Here is a 21,381-nt window from a genome sequence, read left to right as displayed (position 1 = left end):
TGAGAATCCTCATCTTTTTCATATTTTTGAACTCTAATTTTATTTGCCACAATTTATAAGTCTTCTATCATAAGCCACCTGAAGTTCTTGGAAGATAATTGGTAATATATTAAAATACAAACCAAAACAAAAATAAAAACCTAAGCCCTGGCTGAGTAGGTATCCCAGGAGACTTCCAAAGTTCCCTATATTAAGTTACAGGGCATTTAACATTTTATTTATAATCAGCAGTGAGGGTAGGAGGGAAGGGGGTCACTTTTCTCATTATTTATAAGACTTTTATGAGGCAAGGATCAAATAAATTTATAGAAAACTACTCACTGTATAAATCTTAGTTTTCTCTCTCACTTATTTTTCCCTCTAAGTGCCCATATGCAAAAAATCACAATAGTGTGCAGAGAAGATATAATGGGGAGATAGGTATGTATAGTGATTAGTGACAGTAAGGACTCAAGGTTCTGGAACATAATGAGGGGGATACACTTCTTGATACACTTGTGTATCAAGAAGACAACTACCCCGAGGTGTCAGGGAACTCGGCCCAGGAAGTGGTTCTTTCTTTTGTTAGTACCAGGGCAACTTCCCTTTAGGAAGTTCTGGCAAGAAACTTCCCTGGACTAGATAGAGTCTGAGGGGAAGAACCAGCAGGGGTTGGCAAAGGCCATCATAGGAGGGATGCTCTTCCATTTGTGAATGTATTGTTATATTGTTAGTAAGGGTTTTGTCTACCTGGGTCACAGATGCTTGCTGGAAACAGTATTATGCTAAGGAAGATATATAAAAGTTACTATGTAAAAACAAAATGTGATAACTAATATTCTTTGAAAACTGTGTGTTTGGTTTTGTGTTAAGCACTTTAGAAACATCATCTTATTTAATCCTCATTATAGGTCTGTGAGATGGGTACTATTGCAATTCCCATTTTACAGATGAGAAAACTGAGGCTGTGGAAGGAGATTAATGCACCTATAACAGAGCTGAAATTCAAACCTAGGCCACTTCAAAGTCCAAATATTCTTAATTACTGGTAGTAATTTATATAAATATACCATGCTTGATTATCATAGATTGCTTCTATTTGTCAAGATTGTATATTCTTTTGATTTTTGTGGACGGCGTGGCTGAGTTGAACTAGCCAGAGAAAGGATTGACCTCTGAACCCTCTACCCGTGCTGCGTAGCCTGCTACACTCCTATAGGCTCTGGCTAACTTTAGAAAATTCAAGTCAAGACCCCTGGAAATGTGTTCTTTAGGAGAACTAAAAGCATAGTTTCATTTGAGATGAGGAGTGGAGATTAGCAGTTAACTCTGCAAGCTCTTGCTTTTTGTGTCTAGTAATTAGGAGGAACAATTGGTAATATCTGAAGTCCCTCTACAAAAGGAACCTCTAACCTTACTATTGAGGGAAAGAAAACATACTGGGGTTGGAGCATATTTTTATTTATTTATTTATTTATATATATTTTTAAGATTTTGTTTATTCATTTGAGACACAGAGATACAGAGAGAGAGAGAGCATGAGCAGGGGGAGAGCAGAGGGAGAGGGAGAAGCAGGCTCCCTGCTGAGCCAGGAGCCTGATGTGGGGCTTGATCCCAGGGCCCTGGGATCATGACCTGAGCCGAAGGCAGACGCTTAACCATCTGAGCCACCCAGGTGCCCTGGAACATATTTTTAGATATCATGTGGGAGAGTCTGTTGCTGGCATTCCTGGATTAAAGCGGGGGAACTATCAAAGAAACTGCAGGTGTGACTTCCTAGGAGGGTAGACTAAAGAGAAAGCAGAGCTATAAATCAAGAAAATAATTCCAGACCGAAGACACTGGATTTGTTGAAGGCTTAAGGCAGCTAAGCGGTGCAGTGGTTACCAGGGAACCCACTCACAGGTGGGGAGACAGTAGGTGACATCGAGGAAGGTTGAGTGTGTCACTGTGGGGACACTTGATATTACAGTTCTTTGTTTCAGAGTATAAACATTTTGCTTTTAATAATACAAATAATGCTGGCTGCTGTGATAACTGACTGAGCTGGCAAGCGTAAGATGTCAGAAACCTAGTTAGTGCTTTATATATTACATTAGTCCTGACTCCTGTCTTTGCTTTTCACCAGCAAAGCACAAGCACGTGCCCCCGCCCACACTATGACAGTGGTGTTGGATTGCCACCATGATGTGAAGGCTTTAGAGATGTGATGCCAGATGTCATTGCTGCTTCCTCCCCTACTTTTGTCCTAGGTTATCCCTTACAGATCTACGTGCCCCCCTGGGCAATCTGACCCAGACAATGAGAGAATGAATGTGGGGAGGTGGATGGGGGAATACTAAATGGAAAAAATATATAACCTATGTGTACCTGAGGGGGTATTGTTAGAAATCTAATTAATGCTAGCAATTTTTTCAACTTTATGGCAGGAAGAACAGTTATAATGTATGCTTATGGATCAAATATACACTCTGTAAAGCAAGAACAAAATAAAGTGAAACAAGCATGTAGCTTGCATTTAATATGGAAGAGGCCATTTTATGAAATTATTTTACAGCGCTCCCATGTAATTTTTATTCAGGTATTCAGTGTTTTGGAGTACAAGTTCCACTGAATGTCCCCTGGGGAATAAGTAGAGTCAGTCCAGCACTAACTGTCCTCATATAAAAAGAACAAGAGGATTTATGTGTCTTTGGAGTAAGCCCAGGACTGCCAACCAGGCGCTGTCTTTCAATAAAAGCTCTGCCCCTGCCCATTTTCATAGACACAGAGCTGGTTATAAATTCTCCTGTTCTCTTTTCTCCACCTACACCCTGATGATCTTGCCTGATTTGCTTGCTGAATAGCCACCATTTTTAGTTACTGGTTTGCCCCACCCTTGTTGAGCTACATGTGATCCTTGTTCAAAAATATAGAGATTTGGAAAGTGGAGAAAGCAAGAGGAAGGCACCATGCTGAAGACTCAGAGTCCCACAGAAACAGCAAAGTAAGGACAGCCCCTAGGGAGAGAAGTCTGGGTAACTCATGTAAGTGTTTTCAGCATGAATAGACAAGGAAGTGAGATGGGAAGGAGATACCCAGTGGTGTTAAATGTTTGACAACTAGCTCTCTTTGTGGCATCCACCAAGTTCTGTGGGGTAAATACTCCCACAGCCTGTATCAGGTTCCCAACATGATATTACTGGAAGCCACGTTGAACATTGATGCTCATAATTGGTTTTCCTGATCTGGTACCAGTCAGCAAATCAATGGCAGTAAACCTTGGCACCACTGGTATAGAATTTAAAGAGATTATATGTCTTTCTTTTGTGCCAGAGATTCTTAATATATTAGCTTTGTTATTTACAAGCTGTCTATTCTTGGGTAGAGATCCTTCAATTCCCTTAGTCTCATTTCCTTACTATTAATTCATTTATTAAATATATATTTACATATTTTTTATATGCCAGGAACTATTGTTCTAGGCATTCTGGATACAGAGGCGAATAAAATAAACTCTGTACCCTCTTGAATCTTATATTCTAGAGGGGAAGACATAATAAGCAAATACACAAAAAATATAATTTTAGGTAGTTCATGAAGAAAGCACACAGGGCATTATAAGCCCAGAAGGGGAGATTTTATGGATTATTTTTTTGTGCACTGCTCTATTCTCAGTGCTTACACCACTGCAAGAACAAATCAGCATAAAGGAGGGTCTGCTACTCTAAGTGCGGCTGACATGTGATCGGAGAGACTGGAATGATATAGAAGAATCCATGTGGCAGGTGCTGCTGGGAAGCTGGTTGAAGGCTCCATCTCAAACCCTCTTCTCTTGAACTACTTTTGCAGGGAGTGACCATGTATCACAGTTCTGGCCAGAGAAAAATAAATGGAAATCTTTTGGGTGGGGTTTCTGGAAAAACTTTTATTATTATTATTTTATTATTAACTAATGTTAATAGTTGTCAGGAGATACTTCTTCAAAGCTTCCAACACTTATATTTGAAAACAGAAAGCAACACAATGCTTAGAAAAAATCTAGCATTTTATGAGTATTCTTCTTTTTGTCTACAAACTTCAGTATACAAGCAAATTGTTGAAGAGTCAGTTGATTGAGTTTTCTAAAGCAAAGGAACATGTGAACATGTATGTGTGAACATGTGTAATAAAAAAATAAATAACAGTAGTGAATGCTCTAAGCAGCCTAACCAAGAGAGGATATATGAAAAAAAGAATTTGGGTTTTAAGTTCCTGTAGCTGAACCTGTGTTTCTCAACTTTTTTTCATTATTGTCCCCCTTCCGTGAGAAGCTTTTTAGACATTTTTTCCCCTAATAACTTGTCCCCCACCCCATTACATTTTAGCCCTGGAGAGAAACTGTACATATGTTTATATTGTCAGGTAGGATTGAGTTTTGGAGGGCCACGAGCCATTGTAATAATATCTAAGATTGTTTTACCTCCTCCGTTAACCAATTTTCATTTCCTTGAGGATCATATCAGCCCTCACTATTGAAATGCATGAGCCGAACCAGCACAGAATTTGAAAAAATATTTCTTACAGTCTTCCTTTTATACCTCATGGGCCAGATATGTGGGAGAGTTTTCAGACTTCTGAGAGAATCTTAGAATCAGCACAGATGTTGAGATAGCTTGCTTGAAATCCTTGAAATACTTTTAGTCCTGGGAAAATTTTATCCACTTTGGGAAGCTGTATTTTCAGTCTTTCAACCCAGTACAGAAAGAGTCTATATCCTGTTGCCATTCCCAAATGCATCTTCTGAAAGTTTGCAGATCAGAAATCAGAATTAGGGTGATGTGAGTTTGATCATTTGGGGAAAAAAAATTGGGAATTTGTTTTCACTGTGAATTATTTGGAAAATAGAGATAAACAAAAAGAAAAAAAGCAAAATTACCCACAGTCTAAGCATGCTGGGCTGGGGGAGGGGGGAATGCTCATACCTTAACATGTTGGTTTATTTTTTTCCTATTCTTCCAGGTTTTTTTTTAAGGTCTATGAATGCATGTGTGTATGTGCAGATATAGATTTTTGTAAAAAAAAAAAAGGAATAATCATACATGCTAATGTGTTAGTATTATTAGTATTACTTGTACATATTAGTGTATTATTCATACGTACATGTTTTATAATATGCCTTTTCAACTTCTTTTTTTTTTTTTTTTTTTTTTAAAGATTTTATTTATTTATTTGAGAGAGAGAGAATGAGAGAGAGAGCACATGAGAGGGGGGAGGGTCAGAGGGAGGAGCAGACTCCCTGCAGAGCAGGGAGCCCGATGCGGGACTCGATCCCAGGACTCCAGGATCATGACCTGAGCCGAAGGCAGTCGCTTAACCAACTGAGCCACCCAGGCGCCCGCCTTTTCAACTTCTATTGTAAACATTTCCCCATTGCTTGAAGTATTTTCCTATCTATTTCTTTCTTCTCCCCCCCCCATTGGGTATCTAGATTTATTGTGGAAATTTGACTTAATTATTGAATATTCTTTTATCTAGGTCAATTTGTGCTAACTTTTAAAAAATTATAGTTGACATTAACTTTAGGTGTACAATGTTACATTAGTTTCAGGTGTATGACATAGTCATTCGATGCTACCTCTCTATTTCTAGTGGGTGGGTGCATCATATTGATATTGTTTATATTTAAGCAGTCTCCTGTTTTTTGACAGGTAGGAGATTTCAAACTTCTTGCCACAATTAAAATGCTTCAATGAATGTCATTGTAACTAATCTTTGTACATACCGTTAGTTACTCCCTCAGGAAAGATTCATTGAAATGTAATTGCTAGATCCAAATTATGCATACTTTTACTGCTTTGATAAATGTTGTCAAATTTTGCTTCAGAAAGCTTGACATTTTCAAGTTTTAAAACTGGTTCTTATTCTTGCTTTACCTAGGCAGTATTTCACATATCTCTTTAAAAATATTAATTATACTAATTACTTTAGAGTCCTGTCCTATTAGCTCTGTTTCTTCTGATATAAGTTCTTGCCTCTATTATTTCTAATGGTATTGACACTCAGTGATTTTCAGGTCATTTTATTTTTAAACTTTCATCTTATTTTTGAATTTGGGACACTGGAGATTTCCTGAAAGCTGGCAGCTGTCTTTGCCGTTCACTTTATGGGAGAAGATAAAGTTCTTACAGGAGTTTGTGTTGGTCAGTGACAGTAGAGAAATGGTTGAGAATATATTCCAGCAGGTGTAATGCATTCTGATAGCTGCTCATTCTTCCCCGGTGTTGCCAGCCACTCAGGGTCCCTCTCACCTCTCTCTATTCAAAGCACTGCTCCTATTAAGCTATAGGTGTGTGGGATTCAGGGAAAGGAGGTATGGAGGTGGGAGGTGGAGTGTGGCCGTGTGATAAGAATGGGTGGATGAATCCATAGTATCTGCCAGCTTCTTAGTATGGTAATCCTCCTGTCTGTTGTTTCACTACCTGTTCTTTTCTGGAGACCTCTACTACCTCTGTGTACTGTCCCTCCATTCCATTTTTTTTTTTGTGTGTAGAAATTTCCCCCTGGGCTTCCATTGCATCCTGGGTTGATACTTCTTTCTTCAGATGATAACTGTTTATAGTTTCTGTTCCTGTGAGAATTTCTCTTCCTGTTTTTAAGTGGCTATTTTTTATTTTAAAAGGTATCTTTGTGTCATTTCTAGGATTTGTCATGGGAGAGGGATATTGCTGATTGTGCTTAGTTTTACCATCTTGAAACTAGAAGTACTTATATCAGTTTGCTAATACATTTGCAGCATGCGGAAATGCCTTTACCCTTGTCTGGTAGCAGTTAAATGAAGCAAAGTATTGGGGGAAGAAAAGGAAGACAAAATAATGGCTGATCTTAACAAGCCAGAAGAACAATAAATGTAACTTGCCTATTGTAGACAACGGACTACATGTTGGTGTAGTACCTAATTTTTCTAGAATGCTTCAAAGTTTACCACATACTTTATACTTCTTCGTTTGACCTTCACAATTAGTAAGATAGTTATTGTTATATTTATACATGAAGAACAGGCTCAGATACTTTAAATGACTTGTGTAAAGAGATTGTGTGGAGGAAATGGATTTGATCCCAGTCCCCAGCCTTTAAGACCATGCTTTCTCTGTTCTGCAACTAAGTATAGATTTAGTTATAGGAAAAGCTTAAAAGAAAGGGTGTTTTAGTTAAAATAACAGTGACTTAAGGGAAGGTAAAGAAAAGCATTCAAGAATTCTTGGAACATTGATATCTAATTTGAGTAAAGGACAACAAAGATACGTGGAGTGGAATTAAAGGTGTTTTACCTTTAGATGCTTTATTTAAAACCACATTGGGACTTGCATGAAAACCAAGGCAGAAGCTACAAACTGGCATTCTTTCTGCATTTCTCATCATGAATCTGGCCACTAAAATTTTAATTTCCTGTCAGAATAAAAAAAATGGAAGACCGAATATCTCACAATTGGTTTTTAAACCATAAACAGCTTTCATAAAATCTTTGAATATCTTTCTTCTGGTTCACTACTCTGAATTGTTGCCTGGTCTGAATAAATTTTAATATGTAATTCTTTAGTTTAAATTGTAGACTATCCCAAGGCAGAAGTTGGGGACTTTGATTTCTTTGTTATTCCCCAAGGAAAGTGCCTTTTATAGTTTGGTTACTGCTGATGACTGCTTTTTATCTGTAACCAGATCTGTGAGGTTTAGAAATATGGATGAAAGAATATCATAAGGTATATGGCTTCCCTGTCCAGTGGAGAGGTACTAATTATTACATAATTTGCTTTCAGAAACCTGAAACTGTTTCTAAAGAGTGAGTATTTGAAAGTCTTAAACAGTTTGAGAGAAGGGGGGAGTAGATTTTTATGTTTTGCAAAGAAGGGTTCGAAGAAAAGCACCCAGGAAGGTTAGTTGGAGTAATTTAGAAACAGTGGAGAGAATTGTTTATCTGCTGAAGGTGGGACAAAAGAATTCTATGACATGTTAAAATTGGCGTGCATGATTTCTTTTGGCTCTTTGGTTGCAACATAAATAGAATTTAACTAAAGTTACATAGGGAAGAGTAAGGAGAATCTCATGGGGATTCAAGCAGGAGCTACGGTAAGGTTGGGCAGAGCTCAGAGGATTGGAGAGAGTGTTCTCAGTTCAGGTTGCTGCTGGGATCTTCAGCAGCATGAGGATGAATTGTTAGGTCATCACACTTGTTGGTATAATGTTGATATGTTGTTATAATGTAGCCATATTCCAAATGTTGCTCTGTTTATACCTTGTTTCTGGTCTCCTATAAGATCAGCATACATATAACGTACTGTGGAGTTTGCAGCAACTTGACATAATAGCTGTTTTATTCCAGCTTCCAGAACTCAGTTGCAAATTATTTCCATGTTTCTTGGTTTAAATTCCCAAAAGAGTATATGATTAGGCAAGTCTGTTGGATTGCATATGATTGGATCAGGCCTATGATTAGCTTTCTTTGGCTCAGGAGTCAAGCCCCTGTTTAAGTGTCCAAGTAGTAGAATCATACCATATAAAATCTATAGGTGGCAGGGTCCCTGGGTAGTGGTGGAAGGTGGGGGTTGGAGCAGCATCAGCAGAGTAGGAAAAGCTTGGTGGTCCTAGTATATGTTTAATGGAGCTGAAATTTAAACAAGGCAATTTGATTACCAAGTCTGTCTTCCTAGACCCATGCATGTTATATACTGAGTCTTGCACTAGGAATTGGGGATATAATGGTGAGGAACCAGATGGGGTCTCTGCTCTCTTAGAGCTGTAGTATAGTGGGAAAACATATTGATCAACTAATTAACATTATGAATATATAATTACAAACTGAAATCCATCCACTAAAAGGAAGAATCCCTGGTCTATGAGAGAGAGAGCAGTAGTCAACAGGTAGATTAGGAAAGGCTTCCAGAAGGAAGTAACATAAGCTGAGAGCTGAAGAATAAGTAGGAATCATTTAGGTGAAAGGAAAAGACACATTTCAGACAGAGTAAACAGCATGTGGAAAGGGCTTGGGAAGGAACATGGATGTTCAGGGAACTGGAAATAATTTACTGTGGCTGGAGCTCAGAGATTGGATGGGAAGAGACCACGGCCAAAGAATATAGGGTATGTGTAAGGATTTTTATCTTTATTTGAAGGGCAACACAAATTTCAAAGGATTTTAGGCAGGGGGTGATATAATCAGATTTGCATTTTGAAAAGATCATTTTGTCTGAAGGGTGGAAGACCTATCGGAGGAGACCAGAGGGAATGTTGGGTACACTTCAGGTAGACTCTTACTGAAGCCAAGTAAAAAAATTATGGTAACTTGGTCTAAGGTGGTAGCAGTAGGAGTGGAAAGACTTGAACAGATTCAAGAGACATTTAAGAGGTAAATTTGGAAATGGTGATGGGTTATAAGCTTTCTATGGTCTAGGATAGAAAATGCTGGAAAAAGACCAACCTTAGGAGAGCAGATCATGAGTTCAATCTTGGACATGGTGAGTTTGACTTGTATTTAAGACATGAAAGTGAAGATTTTGAGTAAGCAATTGGCTATCGGATGTGGAATCAGAGTCATTGGCTTAGAGATTTAATTGAAATTGTGGAAGTGGGTAAAATTGCCTAGGGAAAAGAAAATAAAGTAAAAAGAGAATGTGGTGGGCTCTGTGAAGAACTATTTCATGGTTGGGCAAAGAATGATAGGACAGCAAAGAAAAAGCTGAGTTAATGTTGGCTAGCATGCTGAGTAGAGAAGAATTTCTGGCAACCCCTGAGGGCATTTTGGAAGGTGGTCACTGTGATTCCTGTCTACCCTGCAGTGTGATTCTGCAAATGGGTCTTATTTGCTTGAGTGCAGAGACAGGGAAAACTGATGGCAGGATGACCCAGGGTTAGGTTTTCTTAAACACAGGTAGTGAAAAGACAGAGGGCCAAGAGGATTCAGGTATGTCATATAATTTACCAGACATTTTTTTTAATATAGGAGAATCTTTTAAAATTTTAAGTAATTCTGAGAAACACATTTTGTGCATAAATATTTTTTCCTATTTCAAATATTTATTTTGGGCGAATTCCTTCAAGTAGAATTAACAAAGAGAAAGAATGACTTTCAGGCTTTTTGATGACATTGCAAATTTGTTTATAAGCAGATTGCCCTAATCTTGTTTACATTGGGCAGTGGATGTTCTGATGTTTATTTTTATTTTTAAAATTTTTTTCTTTAGATGTTTCTAAGAAGCTACTTTATTTATTTTTACTGAAGTATAATTAACATACAGTGTTATCTTAGTTTTAGGTGTACAATATAATGATTCAGCATTTCTGTACATTACTCAGTGCTCATCATTGTAAGTGGATTCTTACTCCCCTTTATCTATTTTTCCCATCTCCTCACCCACCTCCTAATTTTTATTTTTTGCATTTTGGTTGGCAAAATAAATGTATTCCCCAAATTCTTTGTTTTTGTTACTCTCTTTCAGCTGCTTTGTATCTTGAGGAATTTTCTTTGGTTAAGGTAATTAGCTCATACATGTGAGAAGTCTTTCCATTGTTTTTGCATGTTAATGAAAACTTGTCTGGATTTCGAATCCATGGGTCATCAGATTTTCCTTCTCAAATGGCTAAATGTAAGATTACATTTTTTTCTGAATTTTAATGGTATGGACAAATCTGAGAGCAGAGTGCTAAAAAGTGGGAAGTGCAAATGATCTGAGGTGAAGAATGTGTGGAAAGAAAGCCAATGTTGCCAGAATGGAGATTGGGTTAGAGAAAGTGAGAGTGAGGGCTAGGGGTCAAAGATGGGATCAAAGATAGTGCAGGGTCCAATCATAAGAGTCCTATAGGCCAGTGTGGGGAGTGAGATGAGAACCACTGGATGATTTTGAGCAAGGGAGTGATATGATCTAATTTACATTGTAAGGCGATTACACTGTTGAGGATGGAGCACTCAGGGCCTGTGGAAAGAGAAGCCTCTTCCTCTGCTGGTTCTCAGGTGGTTCGAAGACAGAAGTGGGGTCTAAAGCAGGGGTGGGGTGGGGATCCTGAGGAGAGACAAACAAGCCCTTGTAGACCAGTTGTTCTTTTTACAGTGATGTTTAAATCAAGAGGCCTGAAGAGGACGCTAGAGCCATTGTCCCATCAGGTTAAGGCCCAGTGTATTGAAGGCAGGAAGGGGCCTGGGCTTGGGGCTTTGGCCACTTCTCCCTGGCCAGAATTGAGGAAGGGGTGTGTGTGTGTTTAGAGCTGGAGAGTTTAGTAATCTCCTTTCCTCTAGTTTTCTCTTGGCCTCCATTCTTCAACTCCTTCTAAGGGTCTTCTTTAGGGACAAGTATCCAACTGATACTGAAGGATTCTGACTTTAGGTCACTTTATGCCTATTTCCACTCCCACTCCCAGAATAGAGTTTTTGGCTTTCTTATGTTCAGATGTTATCATCAGCCTACTCATTATACAATTCTGATTAGATATGAAGTTTATCATATATTTTCTTAAATTTCTCATTGGTTACATATCTTATTTCTGTCCTTTTTAGAATTGTTCATATATTTTTTGAATGCCATAGCCCCACACTTAAGATCTTATCCTCTTTACAAGTTGGGCTTTAGCTTATTTAGAAATTCTAATTCTTGCTAACAGGAACCCATGAGCTTTGGGATGGTCCAAAGAGTCCATGGTAATTTGCTGTTAGCCTACTTATCAGTTCTATTTTAGTCAATATGAAATCTCAGCCTCCTTTTTTCTTGTTTACTTTAACAATGTTCTTGCTAAACCAGACCCTTCTGATCTCCCTTATTACTTTAGTCTGAAGCAACAGAAGGACTTGCTGAATTTATACATTGTTCCTGAGGCCTGGGGCTTTGGAGGAACAGTTACAATTGACCACCTCTGGAGAAAAAGGCCTTTGAAAATTTTGAGTTCTTAGGGAGAGCTGTGTGTGCCTGGGGTTTCTGAGAAGACATTTGTTAATTTTCCAGTTATTTACTGGGCATCAGCTGTGTTCTAAGTACTGAATTTAGAGGTTGCATTACATAGGCACTTAAGATGTGGTTCTTAAAGAGACCAAAGCCTGAGAGATGAAGATAGACTTTTCAATAATGATTGTTTCATAGTATTATATATAAAGCCCAAGGAATAGACACGGAAACATTTGGTAGAAGCCGGAGAAGCTTAGGTGGGTAATATTTTCATCTTGAAGAAGAGGTGATCCAGGAATGGGGTGAGTAGAAGGCACAGCATGAGTAATAACTGTGAGATAAGACACAGGCCTCTTGTGAGACCCCTAAGTAACTTAGGATGACTGGCGTGTAAGGGTGAAGGTTGGGCTTACCAGGATATAGGGTTGGAGAAACTGGCCGAGAAAACCCAATTATGATATACTAGGGCATTTGAGTTTATTCTGTGGACAAAAGAGAACACTGAAAAGTGTTAAGCAGGATTGTATTATGATCAGATTCTCATTTTATTTTATTTTTTAAAGATTTTATTTATTTATTTGACAGAGAGGGAACACAAGCAGGGGGAGGGGGAGAGGGAGAAGCAGGCCTCCCGCTGAGCAGGGAGCCCGATGCGGGGCTCGATCCCAGGACCCTGAGATCATGACCCGAGCCGAAGGCAGACGCTCAACGACTGAGCCACCCAGGCGCCCCATGATCAGATTCTCATTTTAAAAGACAACTTTGGCAGCAGAAGTTTGCATGGAGACTAATTTGAGTACTGTTGTAATAATTCATATAAGGTGAGGGCCTTAATCAAGGCAGAGGGTTAGTGGCTGGGGTTGGGAGTAGGAGGAGATTCTGCAGAGGTAGTGAGGAGGTGGGTGGGAGAGCAGGATGGAAATAAAGGAGAGATTCCAGGGGCGCCTGGGTGGTACAGTCGGTTGAGTGTCCAACTCTTGGTTTCGGCTCAGGTCATGATCTCAGGGTGGTGAGATCGAGCCCCACTTTGGGCTCTGCGCTGAACATGGAGCCTGCTAAAGTTTCTCTCTCTCTCTCTCCCTCTGCCCTTGCTCTCGTGCTTTCTCTCTCATTCTCTCTCAAATAAGTAAATCTTAAAAAAAAAAAAAAAAGGATAGATTCCAGAAATTTTAAGAACGTAGAATTGACAGAGCATGGAAAGAGATTTGATGTCGGTGATGAGGCAAAGGAAGGAGGAAGATGTAGAGGAAACATGAGTTTAGTTTCAAATGTTGGAATTTATGGTGACTGTGGGACTTCCAGCTGGAGATGTTCCATAGATAGCCAGATATTTGAGAGCATTACTCAGGAAGTTCATTTGTAAAGGTGGTCGATACAAACAACTTCAGCACAAAGTTCCTTGAATCCTTGATTTTAATGAGCTTTCCCAGTCTGCACTTCAGCAAACCGCCTCCACGTTCATGTCTGGATTTTACCATCATTTTCACCTGCTCTGAGTTGGAAGAATGAAAGTCTAGTACGGCAGTTTGAGCACTGGTTCCTCCTGTTTTCCAGTTCCCTGTTGCTTTACAGCCGTATCTTTTAGGTCAGTGACAATTCATATCCCTTTATTTCTCCTTTTAGTCCTGGTCTGTCGAAACTTTGTACTATTATTTCTTTTTCTATCTAGCCTAGACCATAAAGCCCAAAGCATTTACTTTTTAGTACATGCAGTGCACCCATTCCCTTGCTTTCTGATGTATCCATTCTGCAGACTCTCAGTGTTGGATCTGGGACGCTGGGTGCTAAATGGAAGCACACAGTGTGTAGACATGGATCACCACAAATGTGTGGATTCCAGTAGGTCCCTCAGCACCTCTGTATGGTATTTTTGCTTGTCTCTGGCCAGGTTTCTCTTCAAAAATCTATAGTACATTCCAAACTTTCACCTCCTTCTTCCTGCTTCCTTCCACAGTGACGCCTTGCTTCACAATTCAGTTGACAGATGGTCTTACTCTCTATTTTAGAGACAGAATTGAAGGGAACATGTCTGACTTCTTCAGTGATCCAAGCCCACACCTTCAGACATATCCCTGCCTGCATTTACACTTCCTTTCTTCTGGCCACAGAAGAGGAAATAATTCAAAGATGTTAGTATTCAAAGGTCATTTGTGTTCACCTGATCATTACTATTTCAATTATCCTTTTATCTCCTTTCTATTAATCTCTGTGTTGGCACTTACCTTCTTTGTGCTCAAGTGATCTTCATCTTAAAAAAATAAAACCCCTCATTTTAACCTTCATTTCCCTGAAGCTGCGAATCCCCTCTCCAGATACGACAGATCAGTGAATGTTTATGATTTTTTTCCCTCTGTATCAGAGTTTTCCAACTTGAACACTATTTTGCATCTGATAATTCTTTGTGGGGGCTATCCTGTGTATTGTAGGATGTTTAGCAGCATTCCTGCTCTTTACTATTTAGATGTCAGTAATACTCCCCCATCCCCATTTATGACAACCAAAAATATCTATTATGGGAGTGGGGCAGATTTGTTCCACTTGAGATAAAACTCAAAACTCTTGTTTGAGTAGGCAGGTGCAAAGACTCTGAAAGGCTGTAACAACATTTTATTAAACAGAAGAGAACGTAGCTAATTGTGCTACTGGGGTGACGACAATGACTAAAAATATTGTCCTAGTAAGAAGCAAGGCTGACCGGAAACCCAGTAGTGCACATAGAAAGAGGGTATGAAAAAAATGTTGTTCTGGGGAATATTCAGAGTGGACATTGAGAGATTGTGTGACTTCAGGTTATTGAAACTTACCTGCTCGAAACACATGCTAGTGAATTTCATTAATTAATGTCCTTTCATGAGGATAACTTCTTTCTGAAATATTTTGTGTAGCAAGTTAGCAAACTGAGTCACTCATTACCACGTATGATGGAAGGGTAGTGATAGGATTCGAAGGAAGAGAAGGATGACCCCTAAAGAGAAATGTATGCCCTTTGAACCATGGTCAAATTTGAAATGAGGTTCATATATGTTAACGATACTCACATATAGCAAGGTATTCAAGTTTGTATCTGTTTGAAAAAGGGCTATGAGTTTTGATATAAATTATGGAGTGTTCTTTAGGACAGAAAGGAAAAAATGATATGCTGGGAGTGCTTTCTTGATTTCAGCACATCCAGCACTGACTTGGGGCTACCACTGGATTCAACTCTCTAGGTTGCTTCCTGATGGTAGACAACATAGGAACTGCCTTAGAAAAGTCAGAATGTCTGTTGTGGGACCAGGAGGCAAGGTGATTCCAACATGGCCTTGAGCCCTGTATTTTATTTCAAAATGTCTAGTGACATGATGACCTGGAAAGGTGTTTTAAATCAATTATTTTAATTTGTTGCATGTTTGCTATGTTTCAAACCCTAAGCTGAAATCAGGGAAATATCTAATTCCTCCATAAGTGTGATGATGCCGGCTCATCCTGGCTCACAGGAACCAATTTTCCACATCTCTTCCCAACTCTGTGTTTGGTGACTGGAATCAGCCGTGGTAGCAGTATTTACACCAACGAATCAAAACATGCCACAGTTCAGGGCTTTTAAAAATGTTTTATTTCCAGAGAACTGTTTTACCAGTGCAACACTGAAGATGGGTCTTATTTTTTCCATTTCACAGCTGAAACTGAGGCTCAGAAAAGTAATTCTCTAAATGAATTTAACTTTGAAAACACATAGGTTCCTGGGAAGCAAGGCATGCTATTAATATGAGCGGATCCCTTATTTTTCTACTAAAATGGTAGACTTAAATGGCAGACAATTGAATTTAGGGTTTCTTCATAGAAGATTAAATATCCTTGTGAAATCTGTTCTCCTTTTTTTATTTTCACTGTGCACAATAGGTTATAGTGAGAACATTTTGATTTTCCTTTGTTTCTCTTACCTTTTTCACTGAACATAAATGGATCATGGTTCAGTCTTTGAGACATGGATTCTGGTGTATATTAGAATGTTATTTTTCATCATACTTGGTTTTCTAACAGATATGTTATTTGCAAAATGTCCCTAGCATTTGGTTAATTAACGGCCCCTTTTCTATTACTAATCAATCCCATTATCCTGAACAAGTTTTCGCAGTTGTCTAGTATGGGGGATGCCACCTGGGACTTGTAAGGTCATTGCCATTCACGCCAGCATGAAAACTCTTAGGCTTCTAACAACTAGAGTACGTCCTGCTGTTAAAATACTAACATGGAATGTAAGTCCTAAATAAGATGTAGCCTCAAAAGTGAAGTTTGTTATTTTATCATGCAATGAAGTTTTTATTTTGTTTTGAAAGTTTCAGAATCTGAAGCTGAAGGAATTCTACTGTGAAGGAAACCCACTGTTCCTGAAGCAGCCGGTTAATGCTGTACAACAGGAGGACGCCTGGAGTCTACAGGTGAAGCCTTATGTCATTTACACAGGTCCTCAAACGAAAGCTGTGATTTATGTTTTAAAGAGTTTTCTGTAAATATTCTTGCAAGCCAGCAAATGATTACTGCAATCCTAGTCCATTGGCAGTGTGGATCCTAGACATAATCTCTTTGACTTGCTTACAGAATCCAATGTAATCCTGATTTCCAGAGTGACCAAATTTGGAGAAATGGAAACATTTTGTTGGATGAAAAGAAAAGAGAGGAATTTGTTTTCACTTTAACCTTCCAAGTATTTTTTCAGTATTATCTAAAGATGTATTTGATTTGTTCTTACCAGGATCTTTGCCTCTTCCATTGTATTTTCACTTGTCCCTATTTCTAGTGGATGAAAGAATATGATCCAGAAATCATGTTGACTTTAGTCAGACAAATTGATGATATTAAAAGATGGAATAGAAAAGCATATTAGAGGACTCTCTTTGTGTGTTTTTTGGTGACAGGTGAATTAAAGATTGTAGATCTTCCCACATTTGAGTATGCATCTCCATCATGCATTTGGACTTCTCAGGTTCTAAGTGCTTAACAGGGATGAACTAATTTAGTCCTCTAATAATCTTAAAAAGGTAGTACCCTTATTGTCCTCCTTTTATAGATAAACTGAGACTCAGATAGGTTAAATAACTTGTCCAAGTTCACAGAGCTAGTAGGTGTTGGGATGATGATGCCAACCTAAGCAGCCGGGCTTCAGATTCCATTTTCAGAAAGCTCCATTGTCTCAGAAAGATGCTGCTGGAAGGTGAGGGAAAAGGAAACAGAGGTGGTCCCTTCCTGGAAGAGGTTCTGATTTATAGAGGGGACTGAATGAGCAGTTAACTCAATGTGGCAGTGGTCTCATTGGGAGCCCTTGTATTCAAGAGTGTTGCCCTGTGGCTGGGATGAAGATGCAGAGTGAGAGAGCAGTATTTCTTTCCTCTTTTTTAAAACTGTAAAGACCCAGGAGCACAAACATTTTACACACACACACACACACACACACACGCACACACAAAAATACAGTTGACCCTTGAACAACACAGGGACTAGGAGTGCCAGCCCCATGCAGTTGAAAATCCATGTATAACTTTTGACTCCACCAAAACTTAACTACTAATAGCCTACTGTTGTTGGAAGCCTTACCAATAATATAAATAGTGGATTAACATATTAACACATAACAAATAGGTGTTAATGTACATGTTTTATATACTGTATTCTTACAATAAAGTAAGCTAGAGAAAAGAAAATATTAAGAAAATCATAAAGAAGAAAATACAGTACTATACTATATTGAAAAAATTCATTGTCTTTGGAAACCAGAGGGGCTTAATATCATGAGTTTTTAAAACTTTTGTTTTGTTTTGTTTTGGCACATTGTGAGATTTTATAATCAGTGGAGCTTACCACCTGGAACTTTAAAACTCAGCAGCTTGGCTGTGGGAGAGCCAGGGGTGATAAAACACCGAGTCCCCACCCTTAAAGAGACAGCGTAACAAACAGCCCCGGTGATACAGCATAGAAGCAGCAGTTTGAGCAACACTTGGGTTATGGGAGAGAGATTTGCTTATTATCTCAGAACTTGTGCAGGAGGCGCAGGGATCTTTGGGAGACTTCTCTAAGAACAAAAGAGCTGGAAGGCCCACACCCCAGCCTAGATACACAACACATGCAGGAACCAGCAGTGTGAACACTCCACCTAGCTTGCTAACAGTGTACCCCACACCCACCCTCTTCTGCAGACTCACTCCCTCCAACCCTGCAGGAGTTTTCCAAATTGGCTACAGGTCCCCTCCCACAGTAGACCTGCACAGAACTTCCTGACACTATGTGCCCTGCCCTTGCATTCTCCTGTTGAGCAGACCCCTCCATCCTGCTCCCCCACAAGAGTCCAAAGCTAGGCCACAAGTGTGGCATTGTGCAAGCAGCCCCAATAGGGGTCAGCACCATTCCAAAGTGACTCCTGTCCTGGGGAGACTGGAAGATAACCACACATACCAGTTAAACTGCAGCCCCAGCAGTGGGCTGAGTGCAAACATCTGGTCTAATTACAGACTCCACCCATCAGTGACAGCCCCCCGCCCCCCCCCCGGCCCCCCGGGACAACACAGAAAGAGTGCTCTGCAGTTTGGTGCTACTGCAGCTCTGACAAATGCCTGGTCTGACCCAACTCAAGCCCAGGGCAGCCCCAGATTGGCCCATTAACAACAGAGGGACCAAACCCTGCCAACAACAGGGAAAGTATGCCACTGCTGACAACTGGACTGAGACAAATACAGCTCAGCCACAACAGTGGGGCCCACACAGCTCACAGGAGACATCCCTGAAACCCCAAATTCTGATGAACAGGGGACATTATACTAAAGGACACCGCAGGACCTCTCCTTCATAAGGCCACTACTGTAAGAGCAGGAGACTATAAAAAACTACTGTAACTGATAAATGAATTTAGTAAACTCGCATGATACAAAAGCAGTATACAGAAATCTGTTGCATTTCTATACACTAATAACAAAACAGCAGAAATGGAAATTAAACAGTTTTATTTATAATTGCACCAAAAATAATAAAATACCTAGGAATGAACTTAACCTAAAAGGTGAAGACCTGTACTCTGAAAACTATAAAACATCAATGAAATAAATTGAAGATGACACAAACAAATGGAAAGAGAGTCCATGCTCATGAATTGGGAGAACAAATATTGTTAAAATGGCCTTACTACCCAAAACAATCTACAGATTTAATGCATCCCCATCAAAATACCAACAGTGTCTTTCACAGAACTAGAACAAATGATCCTAAAATTTGTATGAAACAACAAAAGACCCCAAATAGCCAAAGCAATTTTAAAAAAGAACAAAACTGGAGGAACCTCAATTCCAGATCTCAAGATATACTACAAAGCTGTAGTAATCAAAACACTGTGGTGCTGGCACAAAAATAGACACATAGATCAATGGAACAGAATAGAAAGCCCAGAAATAAACCCATGATTATAGGATCAATTAATCTACAACAAAAGAGACAAGAATATAATGGGAAAAAGACAGTCTCTTTAACAGATGCTGTTGGGAAAAGTGGACAGCTACATGCAAAAGATTGAAACTGGCCCACTTTCTTACACCATACATAAAAATAAACTGAAAATGGATTAAAGACCTAAATGTGAGACATGTGTCATAAAAATCCTGGAGGAGAGGACAGGCAGTAATTTCGCTGACATTTTTTCTAGATAGTCTCCTGAGGCAAGGGAAACAAAAGCAAAAACAAACTATTGGGACTACATCAAAATAAAAAGCTTCTGTACAGTAAAAGAAACAATCAATGAAACAAAAAGACAACCTTGTGAATGGGAGAAGATATTTTCAAACCATATATCTGATAAGGGGTTAATATCCAAAAAATATAAAGATCTTATACAACTCAACACCGAAGGAACAAATACTCCAATTAAAAATGGGCAGAAGATATGAACAGAGATTTTTCAAAAGACATACAGATGTCCAAGGGGCAAATGAAAAGATGCTCAACATCACTCATCATCAGGGAAATGCAAACCAAAACCACAATGAGATATTCCCTCACTCCTGTCAGAATGTCTAAAGTAAAAAAGCACAAGAAGCAACAAGTGTTGGTGAGGATATGGAAAAAAAGGAACCCTGTGCACTGTTGGTGGGAATGCAAACTGGTGCAGCCACTGTGGAAAACAATATGGAGGGTCCTCAAAAGTTAAAAATGGAATTACCATATGATCTAGTAATTCCACTACTGGGTATTTACCCAAAGAATGCAAAAAACTAAATCAAAGAAATACATGCACCCCTTTGTTTATTGCAGCATTATTTACAATAGCCAGATTATGGAAGCAGCCCAAGTGTCCATTGATAGATGAGTCCACAGTTCAAACCCGTGTTGTTCAAAAGGGTCATTTGTACTTAGTAGAAATAATGATTTTTACTTATATTAATGATTTGGGTTTTTTTTTTAAAGGTTTTATTTATTTATTTGACAGAGAGAGAGACAGTGAGAAAGGGAACACAAGCAGGGGGGATCGGAAGAGGGAGAAGCAGGCTTTCCGCGGAGCAGGGAGCCCGATGCAGGGCTCGATCCCAGGACCCTGGGATCATGACCTGAGCCGAAGGCAGACACTTAACGACTGAGCCACCCAGGTGCCCCAATGATTTGGGTATTTTTGAAAGTATCTCTAAGATTTTTTCTTAGGAAGGTGCCAAATTTATTATATATTTCATATTTGTGCTTAAAGTAAAAGTCATTTCTAGTGGATATTTGGGTAATGTTACTGATATAAACTATTTTTAAAAAATATTTTTTATGATTTTTTATTTTTTTAAGTATCTCAGTATAGAGATTACTTAAAACCCCGTGGGGCTCAAACTCACAACCCTGAGATCAAGAGTCACATGCTCCACCAACTAAGCCAGCCAGGTACCCCTGATTTAAACTACTTGATCTGTCAAAGAATTGTAGAGCTTTGATTTAGGCTATGCCTTGATTAAGATTTTTAAAAACTTTTCTTCACCTCAAAGATTTATGAAATAAATTTAATGTTTATAACTAGATTATAACAAAATATTAACCAAAGCATACTGCACCAGTAGATGCTGCACCAGTAAAGTTTTTACCCATGTTATCTAATTTAATTCTCTGAATTCTATATGATTGTATTAGAAAAAAATCCCTGTTTTACAGGTGTGGTATCCAAGATTAGAGGAGTTAATAAGGACTTGGCCAGATAGGGTCACACCGCTGATAAGTTGTAGAGCCAGGATTTGTACCTATTTATCTGTCTAGCTCTAAGAATCTTTCCTCTTTTTTTTTTTTTTTACATTTTATTATGTTATGTTAGTCACCATACAATACATCATTGGTTTTTGATGTGGTGATCCACGATTCATTGTTTGCGTATAACACCCAGTGCTCCATGCAGTACGTACCCTCCTCAATACCCATCACCAGGCTAACCCATCCCCCCTCCCCCCTCCCCTCTAAAACACTCAGATTGTTTCTCAGAGTCCACAGTCTCTCATGGTTCATCTCCCCCTCCAATTCCCCCCGCCCATTT

The 21,381-nt window shown here is 39.1% G+C and overlaps 1 protein-coding gene across 1 annotated transcript in view; it reads left to right on the top strand.

Annotated features, from left to right (window-relative positions):
* Window positions 1-21,381, top strand: part of LRRC69 (leucine rich repeat containing 69) — a 106,588-nt gene that overhangs the window by 60,788 nt on the left and 24,419 nt on the right. The window contains exon 6 of the mRNA XM_078071666.1: window positions 16,184-16,285. Within this exon, the coding sequence (XP_077927792.1) occupies window positions 16,184-16,285 (102 nt within the window). The remainder of the gene's footprint in view (window positions 1-16,183; window positions 16,286-21,381) is intronic.

This window comes from Halichoerus grypus, chromosome 5 (genome assembly GCF_964656455.1).
Source record: "Halichoerus grypus chromosome 5, mHalGry1.hap1.1, whole genome shotgun sequence".
NCBI lineage: Eukaryota > Metazoa > Chordata > Mammalia > Carnivora > Phocidae > Halichoerus > Halichoerus grypus.
This window is presented reverse-complemented; position numbering and strand designations above follow the sequence as displayed.